This window comes from Tetrao urogallus (genome assembly GCF_951394365.1).
Source record: "Tetrao urogallus genome assembly, chromosome: 12".
Taxonomy (NCBI): domain Eukaryota; kingdom Metazoa; phylum Chordata; class Aves; order Galliformes; family Phasianidae; genus Tetrao; species Tetrao urogallus.
The window spans coordinates 9,096,004-9,117,928 of record NC_136825.1 but is presented as its reverse complement, the minus strand read 5'-3'; the positions used below and the strand labels follow the sequence as shown (position 1 = coordinate 9,117,928).

The window sequence follows — 21,925 nt, the reverse complement described above, 5'->3', positions numbered from 1 at the left end:
AATATTGAATGGTTCTCTAAGGTTTTCTTTTTATTGTTCTTATTCTACATCCCATGTTTATTACTAGAAATCTACTTATGAGTTAGTCTTCATGAATGAATCTGGCAGAGAACGAATCTCCATGGAATTAATTTTACCCTTCTTTGCAGAGACTGAGAAATTTAAATCATTATTCCAGATACAAACTTATTCTGAGGCTGAGTGACAAATTACAGCTTCATTTTCTTCACAAATAATCATAGTTTGAACAAATCTTCATTTATTTGTTGTAGTGTTGCAGAACCAATTAGAGTAATAAAAAGAAAACCTTAGAAATACACAAAAAAAACATTGAACAGAGGCTGCCTTACCTTTCACAGAAAGGCAGACTCCAAGCTCTCAGGTGGTACTGAAGTTATCATCCCAACACATGCTGGGACATCTTGTAAAACAGGAAGTCTAATCATGGACCTATTAGAGAAAGAACAACAATACATTTTAACACTCTTCTGAAACACTTAGTGGTTATGTTTATTTGGCAACACTGCTGCTAATACTTAGATGGGAACTTATTCCCACCTTTTTTTTTTAATTTTTTTTTTTTTTAAAAAAGGAAATTGTAAATGCAAACAACATAATATAATAATATATATTATAACATGAGCAAACAATAAATTGCAGTACAGAACAACAAATTTGTTATTAAATATAACATAATAAACTAAATGTTCATAGATATGAACACTGATGAGAAAGAAGCGCACGACTAAATGAAATTTCTAGTAAATTGCTTGTGTTACACAGTGGGAGAAAAAGTCTGTACTTACTAAGAAAGACACAGAACTATTTCATATGTCAGAATTTATATACATTTCCATATCTGTCATGTCTCCCTACCCGTCAATAATTAAGTTAATAGGAACTTTAGAAAGTCAACATATTTGGCGTGCACAGTAAGTTGCTGTATGTGTTACACAATACCTAGCATTTTTGGTTTTTTTTTCCCTGGGAAGCAGCAAGTAAAGTCAGAGAAAACCCCACTCCAGGTACAGTTTAATTGGACTATGCATCTTGTTAGGACAGTGAACAACTTCAAAATTCTATGCTTAAGGAGAAAAAGGACTTCATGGGCTGATTTGCACATTAGAACCACCTCCAAACACAAAAGTTATGTACACAGATATTTAAGGAGGCCATCATGACAGAAAAATGCTGTTGAAAAACAGTGGTATTAAAAGGAATATTTCAGTTTGAAGACAAATCAGCTTATGGATAACAAGTTAAAAGTCAATAATGAAAACAACTAGGATCAACAAAAAGCACACTGAAAACAAAAGCACACGTTTGCAGGCAATCTGATGGATCAGAATTTCAGTACCCACAACTGTAATCTAAGCAGCTGTAAAAACCCTCTAAAGTAAACCAACCTCAGAGATAAGTATACTTTTATGTTAGAACTGCTCCATATGTGAAAGAGCAATCATCAATAGTAGTTTCATCTCATTCAAACATGAATATAACTTTTGACAAATAAACAGATGAAACAGGGATGACAGAATGACTCTACTATTAAACTAGTAACAAATGCTTTAAACAAAGGCTCTGAAATGTACTGGCCCGGTTCCATGAAGGATATTCCAATCAGTTTTTAGGTTGTTCAACAATAAAAGATGCCCTCCAGAGTATTAAAATTATTTAAAATATATACACATGCAAACAACTCAGTTGCCAGTGTGATGTCACAAAGTAGATTCAATATACTACAGAATACAGAAAGACAGATGAGCTATTTGCTTATGTTTTAGCATACATTTCTATAGCAGACATGTAATTCAAATGTAACAGAACAAAGAATCAAATAGAACACAATTAACATGTCATTAGACAATTAAAAATACATCGCCAACAAAATAACAAAAAGGTAAATCTATGTGTTATGTTGAACCTAACCCTACAACCACTACACTGGCAGAGACAGCAGAGACAGTGGCTTAAATCTAAAAAAGCTCAACTGCTTTGAGGCCCTTTTAAGAATGACTGTAGACCTAGGAGCATTTGGATTCAATGGTGCATTTACATGTTTCATAATAATTCACCCGCACCACTACTTGTGTTCTTGACTAAAAATCTATTTGGATAAAGCAAGAGAATCCAGTACTAATTATTGATAGGAAATGTCAGAGGTGTATGCTATTTTGCCAACGTAATAGACTTTTAACAATATATAACAATACTTGCTTATAGACATAAATCTTAATAAGATATTACAACTTAATAAGATATTACAGAAAGATTGATTTCTTAATGAAGATATAAAAATAATTATGAATCAATGTGAAATAAAACATATTTGTAATTCTTCAATACATTTTTATCACACATTCAAATAAAAATTGTTTAGAAATACAAGACGGACACTTAAAATGGATTAAATATGGCCAAATCAGTCCCACACTTCTTACAATGTCACATTTGTAGTCATTCTATCTATCCAGAGCTCTGTAACAACACAAGCTGAAACAGAAACATTGGGTGAAGAACACTGAAGGTGATATGAAAGAGAGAAGGAAAGAAACTAACTCAACAATATGCCAAAATTATGTTTTATTTTTATTGCTTTCAGACAGTTAATTTATGGTTAAGGGTCTCCTTGTAACATGACATTTTAGGGATAGCCATGGAAAAACCAAAATGGCATAACCTGGTTGAAGAGGACATAAGAACTGAAATACTGCTGTGGGAGTTAATATTCTGCAAGCTCTAAGCTTGTGAAGATATTGTGCTCTGGTGACCACAAAATCACAAGCAAAGCTTTTGGAACTGCTAGCAGAGTCTTAGAGACCACCAATTCTCAGTAAAATGACTTCTCATATCATTGTAATGAGTGGAAATTTTAAAAGTAACCTGCATAAGAAAAGCAAACTTCACCCACCGTACCGTGCCGGGTGATACCAACAAGACATTCATAAGGGCTTTTGCACACACAAAAAAATGTACTGCACTATGAAAAAGTCCCACCTAGTTAAAACCAAATACAAAGAAAAAAAAAACAAACAGAACAGTCAAACATGAACTGCTACAAGGTATCCAGAATAGACTCACCACAGTCTGGTAAAGAATAAGGTTAATGACAGTTATTTAGGTATTAGGCTGATAATTTAATTCTCACTGTATACAGTTCTTATTTAAATACAATTCTTAGCTATCACCTGTTAATGTTTTACAGTATTTTTCCCCCCTTTCTCTTCTGTATATGTTCCTTTCCACGGATTTAGTTATCACACAATATACATAGGATCACCTTTTTATCCCATCCTAAAGTCCTGATAACGTTCACTGTATTAAAAATATAGTATAGTCTAATTCTTCTCTGATGAGTGTCAGGAACAACGCTGTAATTACAGTAACTCTTGAATCAAGGAATTTCTACTTTTACAGCACAGTTACAAACCACAGTTTCCCTCTTAAAACAACCTGCTACACCATACCATCTTATTAATGAAAGTGTTGCCCCTTTTGATAAATAGTGAAGACTCGATGCCTAAAACTAGTTTCAAAAGTAATAAAACAATCCAGCATTCTTACCAATGAAGAAAGAGCTTGTGATTGAATTAAATTGAGAAGTGAATCATCTACAAAATTATTTTTCTTCTTTCTTTTCCACAAAAAACAAACAAACAAAAAAAACCAAACCCAAAATAGCTAGGATTTTTCAGCACTATTCAGCTTATCTTACCCACTCACTTTACTAATGGAGTTAAAGGCCTAGAAAGTTTTTGAAGTTTACACGCACATCAGTGCATGCATGAAGAACATCAGTCTCTGCCTCTGAACCTGCCAAAAGAAACAAGTCCTACAGCTCTCTGCATGTGTTTCATTGTGCTGTCCTGTCATACAGAAAGATCTGGGTTTAAATTTTTATGATCCTGTATGGAATAGCAAAAGAAATACATTAACTGCTCAGAAACATCCACTCTTGGTTTCACATCAAAGAAATTGAAACAGTTTACGATGCTGTCGTCCTACAGTAAGAAATAGCAATGATTACCAGACAGACAACTAGATATCAAATTGGATAAGGAAGCATGTGGAAAGTGGATGAATATTTTACCATGAATTACCTTCCACTTACTTCCTCCATTTGGATGGATCAATAATAATATTGCTCATTGAGGTTTAATATAAACTTTGGATGATAACAATGCCAAGTTGAGCGGTACAGGTGAGAACGTACAATAGATTAAGAAATCTCTTTCACTATAACTTTGAGGCATTTGGCTGGTGGTTACTCTCAAAGACTGAGAAGCATCTGCTCTCGCTTTAGCAGTTTATATTCTGACTCCAGTGAATGGAAGGACAATCTCTGAAACACCCTTTGGGGAACACAGCTGAGCTGCTCGACAGAACTCTTACTCGAAAAAGAGAGGAAGAGATTAATATGACAGAAAACTTGAAAGATCTAGCTTCTGAGAAGGGAGAGAAGAACAGTTTCCTAACACTGTACATACCACAAATCTCTCTTTTACTAAAACATTAAAAACATGCCCTAGAACTAAAGTGATCATTAAATATGAACAGATATAAAGGTAGAAAATAAGGTCTATTTAAGTCATGCTCAGGTTAAAGGAAGATGATATATTTTATCTCATTTGTCAACAGGCATGTAACAAAAGCAGAAGAATGAGGATTCACATAAGACACTTTATTTTCCTAATGTGCCTGAGAAGGTCACAGCCTCCTGTGCTTGATCCTGGTGTGGCTTGGCACAGCAACACATGGTAAGACTGAGTTTCATCATGATCTTACAATGTCGTTATTTTAAGTGCCCAGTAGCACACACTACTAAATTTGTGTGGTCCCAGGCAATCAACAAATCTGGCCACACACAGTGAAAACCAAGCTTCTAAAACTTCAAAAATCAGCTGAAGGAATTCTCTTCTCAAGAGCCATAGATCCCAGATAGTAGCCACTAGTGAACCCCACAGACACTTTCAAAACTATAAAAGGCTTCATATAAAGACAAAATAAAGCTCTAAAAGTGGCTGCAGGAGATCACTAGGAGTGGCCGCTCTTTTGGATTCATTGCTTTTGAGAAGTAAATCCCTGCAGCTGCTTTTAAAAGCTTTGAAAGTTTCATTTCAATTATCAAAGCCAATAAAGCTTCAAAAACAGCCATAGGGATTTGCTCCTCAGAGGAGCAAACCCCAAAAGGCAGTGATGAATAGCGTGATGGGCTCTGCGGTTCTTAAAGTATGTACAGATTCCTGCAAGTCCTGCACTTGTAATTACAGCTCCATGTTGTGCAGCAATTGTTACGCCCAGACAGTTCATTAAGGATTATATGGCAAATTTATTACTGATTTCCCGTTCTTTTTAACGGTCTCCATTTCCTTTTTTTTCTAACACCTGTATAATGCATTATACAAGCACCCTTCACAACACATTCTCAAACAAATTTCACAACAATCTTTCTGCCTTCCCATCTCAGCTGGCAATAAGCCACTTCACAAAATATTGCACATATGCTTTCCCACGCTGCATCACACAATGTAATCGTCATATCATTTCAACATGATAACTAGAACATGCAAAATTTGTTTCTCAGAATGGCTTCAACTAATTATAACACAAAAGTGAAGCTCAATAGCAGATTAATGAAGAAACTTGCTGTAACTGCAATATAAAAAGGCTTTCATTAAATCAGTGAACATAAACGCAATATTTCAGAAATACCCTTCAAACCTTAAAACCCTAAAAACATTAAAACCACGAGGACAATGATTCCCTACAGATTTTCACATATTTATGAAAGTTCTTAAAAAAAAACCAAAAGCTTCTATACACTTGGAGCTCTGTATCTTAAGACTTTGATGTACCTGAAAACATTATCAAAAATTATGGTGAAAAGATACATTTAGGTAACAGATGATATACAATATATTAATTACGTATGTAAAATAAAATACATAATGAGCATGCCTAATAACCTTAAAGCATCACTAATTTTGACTAATTATTTTTTCTACTGAAATTTATAACTTTCATTTTCAAATGACAGAATAAATAAATAAACCTTTTGGAAAAATACTACAAGAAAATCACCGTGAATTTAAATAGATGCAAGCGTTAAGAACTGAATTATTGGTTTGCATGAGGAAAAAAAACTTTGACAGGTAACTTCAGCAATCCGTTACATCTTATTCACAGGTGTCCTCTGTGACCTGAACTACTTAATTTACCTCTCTGTTTCAACATTCTCACGTGTAAAACATGAAGAAGGATTGTGAGAAATAATTAATGTTTGCAAAGAGCTTTGAGATCCTTGGATATAAAAAACATGCGGAAAGTATGAAATATGAAAGGACCTATACAACATTTTTTTCCCATTTGATATAGCTCAGCTACTTCTATCACAAAAACCTTGAAAGTTCAAGAATACAAGATTATGTAATAAAAGGCATAAGCTCTCTTATTTATAACAATCTTAAGTGCTAAGCATATTCTGTTACTCAGAACTATATAATGAAAAATACCAAAAAGAGAGGACATGTTTCTCACCCATTTCAAGTATGCGTTTATGTAGAGGTATAGCAGCAAGAAAGGGTTCATCTTTACACGACTGTATCTGAGTTCCAACCAAGTCAGAGTTGGTAGCCATAATTCGGGCACTTTCTTCATTTAGATTAACACCAGCCATAGAGGCAACATCATTGATGTCATCATCATCTCTATAATGAAAATACAAATAAAAAATAATTCTGCATTTGAAACACTCAATTAAATACACACAAACTAACTCCAGAGCATGCAATAGGCTTGCTGTCTGGGCCAACTTAAGTCACAACTATCACAGTCTCAATTCTCACATGTCATATTCTAGATTCAGAATTAACTATTTCTTGATCACATTCAGAAGTCCCCACATGCAGGGCCATTTGCCTGGAGGGATGGAGGTGCCTTTTCTTCATTTGTGAGTAACAACAGTGAATTCACAGGTAAGTTTGGTTTCCAAGCATCATTTAACTGTACAATACTATTTTCCCTAGCAACATACAAAAACAGTTGAACACGTCATCTAGTTTTAGAGAAATGAGCTGCGTTTCAGATGATGATAGCAGCATTTCCCAAGCCACTGCTTGCTCTGCAATACCCTTCCTAACAGCTTGACAAAGGACTAACTGACAAATGTGAGTTTCAGAAGACAGATCATACCGGTATCTCCCAAGCATCTGTTATGGCCTACCTCTATAAGAGATGGCTCATAACTGTGGAAACAAACCATCTGCTTTCAGCACTTTCTGTTTATTTGTGACACAGACACTGTATTTGAGTGTATTCTAGGAACGACTACGCAACTGTTGAGAATACAGATTTGGAAAAAATCCATATACATCCAACTTCAGATTTCTACTGCATAAAACAAGCGAAAGTTTAATTTAAAAGATTTATATAAAAACATGCATACACGGCCCTCTACATGCACTGGAATACTTAGTTTCACTTGCTAACACGCCACAGTAAAAACCAAAAATACAAGTAAGGATAAAGAACAAAAGTAACAAGAGGAATCTTGAAATCCATGTCTTCCCTGTTCCCCCCATATTCTTCTAGATATCTACCTCAGAGTATCCAATTTTCTTGGAAGACTTTGATAGTTTAAGATATTGGTTTTGCTTTCTTTCAAAGGAAGAAGGGATTTTTGCCTGTATAAGCCTGGAGAAACATGCTGAATACTTGAGGCTGAAAATGGCAAATTTTACAATGATTGTCAGAAAAAGCTTTTTACTCGCACAAGTCAGCTTTTGTTGTTTTCCACAACCGCTAAGAACTTCATTTCTTCTCCAAAGTGAAATTCCTAAGGATACTGTCACTTTTCACAGGGTTTTGTTTTGTTTTGTTTTTTTTTTTTTGTCGTCTTAAACTTCTACTTTGATTATCCTGAGATTCCAAGTTTCACCTTTTCTTTTTGGTAGGCAGTATCAGAAAGGCAATTCTTTTTTTTATTTGAGCACAAAATAGGAATTCACAGAAATCATCAAAATCAGCACAACAGCACTTACAAAGAAGACTACCAAGGTAACTCCTGGACAGAATTATTTCCTGTCAACTTACATCAGCAATTTACTACCACCAAGTACATTTGTTTTTATTTTACATCAGAAAGAAGACAGATGTTAAATATTTTCATTAATCATGATTAGCACTACAGATTTTCCAGTCTGAGGGTAAAGTTTCTATCAATATCCTTTTTTACTTTGAGGAACTTCAACACAAAAGAGAACTTGGTTTTGGATACTGACATAAACACGTTTGTATACAAAAGAGGGCTCGCATCTTTGCCATACCATTTCCTACAAAAGTCAACTATCTAACTCTACATGTCTTCAAAAGTCATTCTGTGGAACAAAGATGCCATCCAGTGGTTGACTAAATTGATGATTAATGTCTGTCTTTACTTATTCATCCAGCACGTTATTTAACAATTTCATATTTCCTGGTAGAAATGACTGTGCTTATATTAATTACTTCTGGGTTCACTGAGCTAAAATCTAAGCTTTATTAGATAAATCTAACATCCCAATATGCACACTATTTTTAAGTAGGCAGCATGGGTTTTCAAGCTGTACCTTGCATTTGAAAACATTTCCTCATCCTATACTTAACCTTTTTCAACACCTCCTTTCCCCCCTCTTATTGAGATGAAAAAAAACTCACCAACTACAAAGAGCACCTCCTTGAAAATAATGCTCAGAAAAAATGAAGCATTTGCACAGTTTTCTAAAACATACTTCAAAGATTTTGTTTAAATTACGACATTAAGAAAATCTGGAGGCATTTTACTTATGAATAAATCTTCAACATGTGAGTGCATAGTAATACTTTTCCTTACACACTTTGAGCTCATGATGTCCTAATCTCCAATATTGAACTATTCTCAAATAAGTTATGTAAAATAATATAAAATACCACCTAAAACAGTTGAGATAGCATATGCCACTGATTCCTCACTTTTTCCAAAGTAAAATTTCATGTTTTTATAGCAGTCCATGCACATACGCAAGACACTAAGTCTACATATTAGTTGAGCAGAGATCAGCTACAACACTGGATAGAACCTGTCACTTGAAATTACAGCAACAGCCACTACTGTATTACATTTTAAAATAGCATCACTTTCACTGATGCAAATTCTATTATAATGCTTATTCTGACTGTCATAGGTTTTTGAGATTCATCCCTATCAGTGCTTTATCATACAATCCATCCATGAAGTCTATGTTGGATTTTACCAGTGACAAGAAAAAAAGGATGACAAAACATTAAATTTGCGATCAGCACTTTATTTTTTACAAATGTGGAAAAAACACAAGCTCATCTCAGAGCCTGTAACGTTGATCTGAAAAAAAAATAAAGAAACTTAAAATTACAGCTTAAGTATACCATTCTGAGGTGAAGTTATCCATTTAACACTGCATTAGCTTTCTTGCTTTCCCAAAACAGCACACTGCTTGGTGTTTTATCAGATATATCATCAAGCATTTTGAGGTATTTTGCCAAAATTAGGTTATTAAACTTTTATTTAAATAAAGAGGCAAAAAGAGACTTATCTGATTCAGAATGCATGTCTTCTGGGCAGATGAAAGAAGACTGAAATACAGTCGATTATTTATTCCAGGGTATACTCTATTTTAAAACATGACCACTCAGCAATATAAAATCTAAGTACAAAGATAAGGTTCAAATAGTACCAGTTATTTCATGGCATGAATTCTCAAAACAAAAAAAAAAAAAAAAAAAAACCAAAAAAAAAACCCACATCACTGAGGCTGCAGAGGTAATTATGGGCTCCAACAGGTCATATACAACTTCATATTACTGTCTCAGAAATAGTAAGGTTCCTGTGAAAAGGAAGGAGCATCAGCCTAACTGGCACAGTCAGGTAAATGATCATCGTCACACACATTAAAGGAATGGTTCTGCCCACCTCTTGCTCAATTTTAAGTACAATGCCTCTGAGCTTTACTCAGTTCTGTTAGGAAGCGATAAGGCAATTCCAGAGTACAAATGCTTACCTCTGTCCTTCTAGACAGGCAGAACCGGGCAAGTTCCTGGTGTAACCAAACTGCTCTGACTCAGAAGCTGGAGTAGCTGACCACCCAAAATCCCTTCCTACTTAATTTCAAGGGAAACAAATGCTTCCACTTTTTCTCTGTATTGGCCACAGTCTGAATTGCAGGTAATAACTACTTCAAGAGCACGCTATTTTCATTGTCTTCTGTAGTATGTAACATTGGTGGAAGCTCTAATGTTTCTAAATGACACTGGTGATGCACACAGCAGCTGCAGCACAACATGCAAGCCCCATGCAGACTTCAAGAAGCCATCTCCTCCATTTCTCCTCTACTTTCACTTTATTATGGTACAAATATAAGACTAGATATTTACTATAAAAGAAAAAATATTACAAAGAATGAAATTCTAATTTCCATTCATTTATGTAGTAGAAAAATCAACTAAATTGAATGGTCTGTATTTTCTACTTAAAAATGTAGAAACAACAAATTTTAATATCAAAAAAGGTGACGTAAGATTTCAGATTTACATCATCTTTGAAGTGCAGAAGCCTCAGTGCTCAAGATTGTACGTCATAGAGCAGCTACCACAATATCTGGTGAACTTGTGTAAGCAGACATACAATTAATTAATCAATGCTGACATTAGAGGTTAAGCTGTAATTTGTGACATTTCTAATTGCTACATCTCTCTGTAATTCCTTCCACTGTTTCTCAGTCTGGAACAATACCAGAAGTTTAAGAATGTGTATGACTACAAGAAACCAAAAATAGCCGAGTTCACATTTCCATTTCTAGTGACCAACACCTTCCTCACAAGAGTAAAAATAAAGAAGTAGAATATAGAATAATGAAACAAATATGCAATAATGAAACACTAAGGGCAAAATAAATTTATACATAACACAACTATTTTTCAAAATTCTTGCTTTGCTTTAGATGCCAGTTTGCCTTCTGGCTAAAAACACATTCTTCACACACGCTGGGAATGTTGAGGAAAACTAGTCAGCATTCAGAGGATTAATACAGATCTCCAGCTCTGTGCCTTTAGGCTTAATAGTCAGACATCTATTTGTCCTGAGGAGAGGTTAGGGGTTGAAATGCAAATATGCAAACAACTGAATTCTTTGTTAAGATATCAAGGAAAAGCTTGATCTTTGCCGCTGTTTAATAAATCCCCGCAATTTTATGGACTTATTTAAATGCAGTATTGTGTCTTACTATTTGAAGGAGAAAACAATGCAAGGAAACAAACACATTCATTCTGACTAAAATTTGTTCTCTAGAGGAAAAATGACATACACCCTTGACAGCTTATTTACCAAACTCACTAAAGATTTATTGATTTATCAATCAGTGCCTTGAGCATTTGCTTCTCCCCAAGGGAAAATTAACAATTCCAACTAACCTAATATATTCTATGTATAAACTAAGTGAATGCAAGAATCAATCCTGGCACAGTTTACAACATCCAGTTTAAAAAAAAAAAATGCTGTCCCTTTTGGTGTATGTAAAATTGAAAGCTATACTAACGAAGAATAAATGCTCATGTTGCTTACAAACATAAAAAATACTTATTAAGACAGTACAGTTGAACCCATAAGACATTTTAAATCATTTAAATACTCAGTGGGAGGCAAAAGCATTGGAAAATAAAAAATTGAATGATTTTGCTTCTAGATTAATACTAAGTACTACTATTATTAGTTGCAATACTGACATGCCTCAAAGCAGAGATATTTCACTAAGAGCTACAAAATCTCTTCTATTGCACCTGAAAAAGTCTAAGCCTGTAAAATTAATTACTGGTTTCATGACGTCAGAGAGCAGCATACGAATTCCTGGATTTTCATTTCCTTCTGGATTATTTTGTCATTTAGCAAAGAAACAGGAAGAAGAAACTGCTCAACCACTACATGCACATTAAATGTACTCCCATCAGCAGGGAAAAAAAAAAAAGACAGAAATGAAAATGCAATAAATGGAAGACCAGTTTTTCACTACAAACAGCTAACATACCCAAAACACTAAAAAAAAAAAAAAAAAAAACAACCAAAAAAAAACAACCAACCAAATAGGAGTTTGCAGTATGAAAGAATTGCAAATAGCAGCTCAACGCACCAGTGCTCCTGTGCTGAACTTTGCAGCACCAGATTACTATAGAAACTCACAGAATACCGTAATCTGCCACAAAAGTAGGCACATGAAGAAAAGATAAAGCAATGTTTTCTTTTCTCTTAAAAGTACACATACACATAGAAAACACACTAGCAAGAACAGTGTTTGCAGTATGCTTATGTGGAGATGGCTGCAGCTTAGCAGTCATCTATCAACAGGATGCCTTGTCATTACAATTAGCATCTTCTCAGCAAGATTTATTCCATATGAACATTCAAATCTCATACATAAAAGCAGTAGTGTATTTTTTAAAGCTTCATACGCACAGTTCCATTTGCCAGAATTTTTACTGAAATGCACAGAAGTGAAGGCTTTATTGAACACTCTGAAGTGTATTTAGAAAAAAAATTTCAAGACGTGTCCCACCACTCCTTTTTTTTCTTTTCCCAATACAACTAAGTAAGAAAATTATCATCCAATCACAGTCAGAAAGCCAGAAATTATTGTAAAACACTGCCCTCTGGTGTTAAACCAATTCTGAATTTTATTTAAGACCCCCCCCCCCTCCAGCCACCCTCCTGCAATCTTTTTTTTTTTTTTTTACCTGAAAGAACCACCTCCAGGGTCATTCAGCTTGTTTTTCTGATTTGCAGAGACCTGAACACCAAAGCCCCCAGGACTTTTGCTGGCTTGTATTGTTGGTGCCTTCCCTACTGTGCCTGAAAAACACCAAGCAATGTTATTATGAGCTGTCTTAGACAATTTACATCAAAGAACCTTCTGTCCAGGAACTAAATTTAACTGTCTGTAAATTGCAAACAAAGGAAGTTATTATTTTTAAAGATTACACTGCTGAAGAAGAACAATTTTAGACAAAATTTATATTAACATTACAGTTTGTTCTATATTTACAGGATACTGAAGATTCTCCATACATGAAAACCGTTGGCCAATGTTGGTTATAACACACACAAAGGTTATGTGTCTGCAATTGCCAGTGAACCATTTTTCTTCATATTCTGCACAACATATAGAAACATAATTTCAAATGTTCTTAATATAGATGTATTAAGTCAGCCACTCCAGGTATTAACTATGCCTTTTACATTTTTTTACAGTCATTTTTGATGTGTTGCAGAGTTCAAAATGTTACTTTAAGTATTTTTAGATATTTATACTGCATGTAAAAGAGCCCAAACCATTTTAAAATTTGACATACCCTCCCTCGTAAAGGTTTTATTTTACTTTCTTATTTTGAAAATGTGCTTTTATAAGTAATATACATCTGCTTCTAGATTTTATAAGTCTCTCCATACAAAAAATGGGATTTCTAACTGAGCCAAATTGTGGTGTACATTCAGCTTGTTGTGCAACCAAATTAAAAAAGATATTAATTCCTGCATGACATTTGGAAAATCTAATAAAAAATAATTATAAGTTTATGTTGCTAATTGGTAAATCAAGGAGCATAATTATTAACTGTCACTAGAAAAGATCGAAACAGCATTTGACTCAAAAAGTACTGAAAATGAAAAAGACCTACTATGTCTTCTTTAATATTTAAGATTTTAATACATGCTTAGCTCAGTTATATGTTTTCCATTTCTTGTAACCCTACTTCTATGTTGGCATGTGAAAGTAATTAAGTCATGTGCTTACTTGACTTACAGAGATTTTACTTTTTTTTTTTTTTTAATATCATTCAATTGTATTGAGTTACAAACTGTGGTATTTAAGACTGAGAAGTACATGAAAGTTCTTCCTGCACATCTGTGGATCAATTGCCTAAAAACGGCATGATACGAGCCTTAGCAGAAATAAGCTATTCTTCATTGATGAATTCTAAAAACCACAGAAATTCTGAAATCACATCTATCACAATAAATCCTTTAAAACACTTCTTAGCTGAAACACTAGCTGTACATGAGCCCTGCATTCCTTTTTTTCTTTGCAAGTCTTCATCTAGGGTAATTATGCTCTGAGAGCAAAACTTAATTGACAGTGTTCATTCAGTCATTCAGTCAAGATAAAAATATTTTTGCTTGAACCCTCAACATTAGCAAATACAAAACAAGATTCATGACTTTGAGTTCTAAGCCTGGGGAATAAAACTACTTTGTCATCAGAAAACGTAAGGTCTGTGAGATGTCACAGATAGCATCATTTCATGGCCTGGTCCATTTATCTATTTCAGATTAACTGATTGAAAGGTTTTTACTAAGTGAATTGAAAGGAAAGAAATTATATAACAATAAAAATGAGCAATCTCTGCTTTCAGCAGCAAGTTTTGAGGAAATTGAAGCCTGTTAGCCTTGAAAATTACTGTAATGGCTGAAGCAAGGGAACAGGGGTACTTCTCCAGAATAAACACTATATTCCTTTGCGGCTAATATCAGCATTTTCTTTTCCACAGATGATAAGTTTTGACACCAAAAATTAAGGAAAAGATACAACAACAGAGCAGTTAACTTGTTGGTTGGAGGAGAATTATACATCTACATTGGAAATTTAAAAAATGTCTCATTTTCTTTCATCCTATTACATAATTTTGCTCAGATGGATCTGACAAAATTAATGTAAGTTTGGGGGTGACACACAAGCCTTACAGTTTAAACCACAACAGAATGTGATTAAGGAGTTAGACTACAGTTATGGCTCAACTAACAATTTACACTATGGCGAATGGAAAATTAAAATCACCTGTGGGTCTAGATTTTTCATGAGATTGGTAATGACATACAGAGTCCATCAACACTGTATCCTTGCTTCAAATTGCAAGTAGCATGATTCTGAGAAATAAGCCCACATTTTGGAACTCTTAAGTTCCTAGCTCTGTCTTTGCCTAGGTTAAATAGCTGCAATGAATGCTATGGCTAATTACTTCACTCTGGTTCCATTCCTCCATCTGAAAGATTCAATTCACAGATATTTTGTACTGATAACGGTTTTGATAAAAGAGTGTGACTTTTTCCTTAAATAATAATAATGTTACTTTCCCGAGTGTGGATGCCATTTACTAATACAAGTTACTAGAGCCTGCCATCTACCTATAGTATAGTTTTGAAAGCATTACAGTTTGTTCACATGGATGCTTTAATATTAATATAAAACGCAGCACTCTGTGGAAGTCAGATCAATTCTGACATAATCATCCTTGAAAAATAATCACTCTCCACAAAATTTTACTACTGTAATTTTCTAAACCAGACAATGTTCTATTCAAGTATCTTACCTTTTTCTACGGGAATAGTTAAACCAGCATAAAACAATTAAACTGGTGTTTATATTAGAAAATTTTAACAATACATCACAATCAAAATGTATAGTTATCTGGCAGTATGCCATAGGCATTTCTTAGAGCTGTGAACACACAGGCAGATTTTTCCCCAGACACGGGCTGCAGAATATATAGTCTTCACAATGGGACATTTTTTAAATTTCCGTTCTGAATGCTTTGTATGCGTAAGTAAAACAATGTAGTGGTAGGCTTAAAAACAGGCTCATAAATAGGAATAAGCTCACTTGGAAGCGCAGCTTCACATGAATGGGCCTTTGTGAATTTTTGTCTTCCTTAACCCAAACTGCCAGTTGAGTTGTATTTCACTGGCCAGTCAATGGCTATCATCAATAAATTTGTGAGCTGAATTCACTGTTTGTGGTGATGCTGATACTATGCAAATTTTTCACGTACTGCTCTCATTCACAACTTAAGAGACAGTATACTAAGAATAGAAATGAAATCAGTCTTTACTCTCAGACATTAGTCAGAAGTGAAAGTCTGCGCTCTAAGACACTAAATACTCTGTTAATAAACTCAGGACATGAGTGCCAGTGCTATCAAGTAAATGCCTTTTATGACAAGTAAATGCGTATCTTTCTAACCTGGAAAAACAGCCTACAAAAGGAATACACTGACAGCTTGGTCTCCTCGTCCATTCACTCTGAAGTGAACAAGAAATCAACTGCTACTGTGTGCCGTCGTTTTTGTTTGTTTGTTTTTCTTTTTTTTTAATGTTTCCTTTTCCCAAAATGAGAAAATTGAAACAAATCTAAACAGGCAGCAATAGCTTCCATGTGCACTTAAGTTTGGTTTCTGTTTCATATCCCAAGATGATAAACTCTGTATTCCATTACAAATCCTCAACCATCTAAATCCCCATATCCAAAACGATACTCTTCCATGTAATTATACACCAAAGCTAAAAGGCCTAGTGGTAGAAAGGAACAAAAGGAGATTTATTAAGAAAAGAAGGGTTTAAAAACCCTCTTAAGAAGTGGGATGCATCAGCCAGACATCCACCCACCTGTGCACAAACCTGTCAGAAAGTTGTGTATACCACCAGACCTCTTTCTCCCCTGGCATGTCATGTTGCTGCAAACTGCCTCTGACCTCACCAAACAGTAAGCATACTGGCAGAAAAAAATCGTGTGAGTTGAGAAATTTCTCAAGCTCCTATCTTATCTCTGGAGCTATAATGTTCTGCTTCAAGAGCAAGCGTTAAAGTGAGATGATTAAATTGAGGAATTCTAGAAGCTTCAGGAAAAACAAAGCATTTCTTTCTTGGCCCAAAACTACAGTGTGCATTAGTAAAAATCAAGTTCCTTACAGCTGTGTAAGGAACTAAGCATGTGCAAGCTGAGTTCTAAGGTAACTCCAAAACATTTAATTGTGTAGGTCTGAAATGTTCAAACTGCAGTGAAAACATGCACTCCTCAGCCAGTATGAAGTAAAAAAAAAAAAAAACAAAAAAAAAACGTCAAGCCTGCTAACGTCAGCACTGTAAGTTTTTCCCATGCTACTAGTTCGTAATTACAATAAAATTCATACACAGGTAACAATCTCACTAAAACATTTAAACCCATACCTTGTGGTCTAATGGTCTGAGTTATTACCACTGGCATCCTAATCTGGGTAGTCTGGCAAGCAGGGTTTCGTTTCACAGTTTGAGCAGATGTTGACTGGATAATCTGCTATTATTAAAAAAAAGTATACTTATATTATACTCTTTATACACAAACACACACAACGTAAACATACTAACACCTGCAGTTACTAATATAAGCATATGGATCTCTACAAGCACAACCAGCTAGTGACAAAAGTCATAGTCATGTAACGCATGTGGTTGTGTGTGTGTGTATATATACATATTTTGCTGTTATGTTAAAAAAGAAAATAATATTTGACACAAATGTCACAACCTTCATAAAAATGTGAGGTAAACATCAAAGTTCAGACTTTTGTCTTCACAAACTTTACTAGCAAGAAAAGTATTTGCAGAAGAAAACTGCAATAATTTTATTGGTATACATCTACAGCAGTTAGGTCTCTCACTATAAACCCATGCTTTTTAAAGAAAATACATACTAAAAGTAAAATCCAAAATATTACGTTCCAAAGTCAGATGTACACAAGAAGGGAAAGTAATGTTTTGGGATTATTATTTATCTTTTCAATTTTAACTGGATGTTCTCGTGGTTTTGTTTACTGAAATTCTGAGGTCCTTACCCAAAACAGAAACTGGGTCAGGAACTTAGAATTCGGCTCACATATGAATTGAAACAAAAAATAAAATAATAATTTAAAAAAAAAAAAAAAAAACCAAACCACCGCAAGGGTCCTTTCTAAGGATAGCTAAAAGAAATCAGGGACAAGGTATAGACATAATGAACAGAAGATTCAATGACACACATGGATGCTGCAGAGAGGGAAAATAAATCCATAAACAAACTTTGAAAACAAAACACAGGCAGATAGCTGCAAATAAATTACAACCACAAAAACCTTGGAAGTCATGTGCTCTTCACAGCCACTACTATGTTAGTTCCACAGCATAATACATCCAATTTCTGAATTACAAGTCACTGTCTTCCACCATTATTACCTCCAAGACGACAATATGCAATGTCATGCACCACTACATGAAGTGAACAGGAAAAAATGCATCTTTATTTAGCATCTCTAGATGTTACTCTTACAAAGTATATGCAAATATAGTATTTAGGTAAACAATGAAAGACTAGATCTCTGACTTCAAAGTATGCTACGGAGAAAAGGGAAAGTATATACACATATATACAAAGATATGCATATATATACACACATTTTCAAATGAAATGTAAAAGTAGAGAATAAAATGAGCTGGGGAACAGACAGGCAGGTGTTCCATCAACAGGAACCAGGGCTGCCAAATCAAAAGGTGAAAAATACAAACAGGAGAGGAGAGTAGTTCAGGAACAACAATTTTAATACAATCTGGAGAAAAAACAAATAGGGGCATTTTCAATTAAGGAAATTGCATTCTGTACACCCTAAAATATTAAAAGCTGTGAGATCATAATAAACCTGCAGATGTAGAAGTATTAAAAATTTCTAGCTTGCAGAAAGAGAAAGGGGAAAAAACAGTTTCAACTGTAGACACTGAAGGAAAAGCAAGCATTTGGAGTAAGCACAGAAATGGAGCAAGTAGACATAAACCTACTAGGTCAAGACAGGCAGTGAGTAAATAACAGCACGCAGAATAAAGGAGCTACCAAGTTTCAAACTAGAGAAAAATATAGGCAGTAATTGAAAAAGAGGGAGAAAGTTTAATTAAACTCCATTTTCAGGCACAAAAATTTCCACATACAAGTATATTTTCATAAGGAGACATAACAGACCAGAAGCAAAAAACTGGTATTTTATAGAAAAGGAGAATGTCACCACTTCTACAGTGATTTCTTTTATTAGATGAGTCTTCAGAGAATAGTGAAGGAAAGCAGCCATACCTTAATTGGCCAAAAGTCAGGCCAAAAAGGAAATGTGTGTGACCTGTGGATAGAAGTATCATCCAGTATTACGAACATCTGTTACTAAATTCTCTTTCTGTGAAGCAAGCAACCTCTAGAATTCAAGATCAAATTCTGTTTCATTTGATTAATATTTTCACGCAAATACTCTACAAAGTGGGTCAATTAACACTATTAAAGACAGGCTAGTATTTAACATTTAAGATTATGTAAATAATGACATCTTTACTATTAAAAAAAACTAATGAATATATTTTGAATGTATTAACAAGTATTATTCTAGGATCTCAGCATACATAAAAGTGCTGGAAGAATAGAAAATGACTGAGAAATAAACTTTTCCACGGGGTGCAGATCAAACTCCACATCTTCAGCTCTATATTGAACCTGGTCAGCAGCAACACATTCTCTAAAAGGAAGAACTGCACTTGAACTCAGAGCTTAGATTTCAGCTTCTATATGGTTTTATGATATATTTCAACGCAGATGTGATCTTCAAATCTGGCAGCAGTTAAGGAACAAACATTACCAATTTGTTTTTGAAACAGAATGTGCAGCTTTCTTTCCAGACAAATATAAACAAAGAACATGGTAAAAACTGATGAATCAGAGGTAGATTACACTGCGTGAAAATTTACAAACAATCTAAACCAGTCTTCATCAATTACACTAATTTAAATTGTTCTAATCCTCTTGCCTATTTTCCCCACAGCATAAACATTATTGTTTCGTCCAGAATTTGGCCTGGAAAATGTAAGCAATGAACAGGGTGCTGGCATGATAATCTAGGAGATGATTTACTTCACCAATTTTACATTTCTCATAGCCTAAAAATATGAACATACCACATCTAACATTACTGATTCATGTGCTGAATCAGTTCACAAGCACCAACATCTTAAACTAGACTGATTCAGAAAATAGAAAAGTGGGTGTTCTTAGTAAACTGAGGTTATCAGAGATGGTACTTCATGTTTAGCAGAAGGGGAGCTCTTACTGCTGTCTCCAGCTACCTAATGGGAAGATGTTCAGAAGACTCTTTTGGTTAGAATACAGGCCAAGAAAGAAATGAGCCAAAGCACATAAAATGGATTGAAGTAGAAAGTTTCCCTTCTATCTACACGAGACATTCCAAATAAAAATGAATGCTAGTACATGCAAACCATTAAAAAGAAAATTCCTTTGAGACAATGGATTACAGCTCACAATTAAAGGTTTCAAGGAAAGGAATTCTGCAGATTTCAACAATCCAGGTGCTTCTTCGCAGATGCATAGGGTCACAATGACCTGCAGCCTGTATCTTGACTGGAAGTGCAAAATTAATCTCATCTGATTCACACAAAACAACACTTTGCAACAGAAGCATAAGCATACAATATAGCAATAAAAACTAACAACAAAGGAAACAGAAGCTTCTGCAAAGAATTGAACAAAAGTAAATTTCAAAAATAAGTTTTATACGGAGCATTTTTTCTCTCAATTAAAATTAATATTGATTTAATTTTTTTTTTTTAAAAAAAAAAAAGCACTGTGGAAGGAAGAACCAAGTAAGCTACTTGTTCAAAACACAGAATGGCTATGGACTGATATGACATACATCTTCACTCATGAGTAAACACTTGCTAACTCACTTGTGGCTATGCCACTTGTGATTTATCAGTCTCCTCGCTCCTGAAGATAAATGTCATATCAAACCTCAGCTATCATGTAATCTGGCAGCATTAACTTAGAATGTTCATGCTTTCATGGGCCTAGAATTCATACTTACCATTACTGAACATGCTGTAATAGTAAAAGAATTTCTCAACAATGCCTCAAAATTTACATACACGATTACTGTTTTCCTCCCAGACAAAAAAAATAAAAATTCACTTTTTGAAGGAGCACATAATTTTTAATGTTAAGATGACAATGCTGCTCTATTGAATTTTCAAATAAGCAACGAAGTAAATAAAAACAAATGACATTGGAACACTTGTCCCACCTGCCCCCCAGTGTAGGAGGGCTATTCTGAAAGTAATGTTGGCCCACGATGGCAGAGGTAGATGTTGGTGTGGCAGTAATTGTTGAGCCTTTCTGCCAATATTGAATTCCTCCATGAAGAAAAAATGTCATCCACCAACACTCATTGACATTTGCTGAACATTTATGGGGCCCAAACAGAGGATGTGAGCACAGTGAGGTGGTGGGTGGTGCATTTCAGTAGTGGCAACAGTGACAGTGAGTCACCTCCACTGGTGCAGATCTCTAAAAGCACAGCATGCAGGCTCTTGATCACTGCTGGTGAAAAACACACAGCTGATGACGGTGACAACATCAAACAAATAGTGTAGATGAGAATTTGCTATAACATTGTTACTGTGCTCTTAGTATCTCTTACAGTTTCTGTGGAAATAAATAGCAGCCACTACTTTAAGAGCAACCTACTAAAAAGTCACTAAGCTGTATTTCAAGCAGGCACACAACTTTCCAACTATAGGTTTTGTTCCTACTGAAAGATCACACATTTTTATATAAATTTTCTCGTACACCAAACTCAAAACTTACAGCTAGGTATTTATTAGTTCATTAATATAAACTACTTTTACCCAAATAGACATCTTCTATTGTTCCATTTCTAAGATGCCTTGTATACAAGACCAGAACAAAATCACTTCTTGTGAGCACTGAGAAGTGTACGAATTACACTCTTTTAGAACCAGAACTGATGATAGGAAGGCTTCAGCAGAGATTTAAAACAAAGTACAGCATCCCCACATACCAGGATGCTTATTCTGCCACTGTATTTTATTTGTATACTCAGTTGCTCTCTCTTATCTTCTAGAAGAGTCCAACTAGACCTGCGTAGTCTCTGTTATTTTACATAATTAGATTATGTAATTAAATTTGTTTTAATTAAGAAGAAACGCATCAAATTTCTTTGGGTTTTTTTATCATATAAGTTTAGTAAGTGGCTTCAACCTCCA

General features: G+C 34.6%; 1 protein-coding gene across 1 annotated transcript in view; it reads right to left on the bottom strand.

The window, feature by feature from the left end:
• Positions 1 to 21,925, bottom strand: part of LOC306950849 (transcription initiation factor TFIID subunit 4-like) — a gene marked incomplete at both ends in the record, with an annotated part of 131,499 nt that overhangs the window by 85,871 nt on the left and 23,703 nt on the right. The window contains 3 exons of the mRNA XM_079541235.1: positions 6,538 to 6,707; positions 12,775 to 12,889; positions 17,036 to 17,141. Of these exons, the coding sequence (XP_079397361.1) occupies positions 6,538 to 6,707; positions 12,775 to 12,889; positions 17,036 to 17,141 (391 nt within the window). The remainder of the gene's footprint in view (positions 1 to 6,537; positions 6,708 to 12,774; positions 12,890 to 17,035; positions 17,142 to 21,925) is intronic.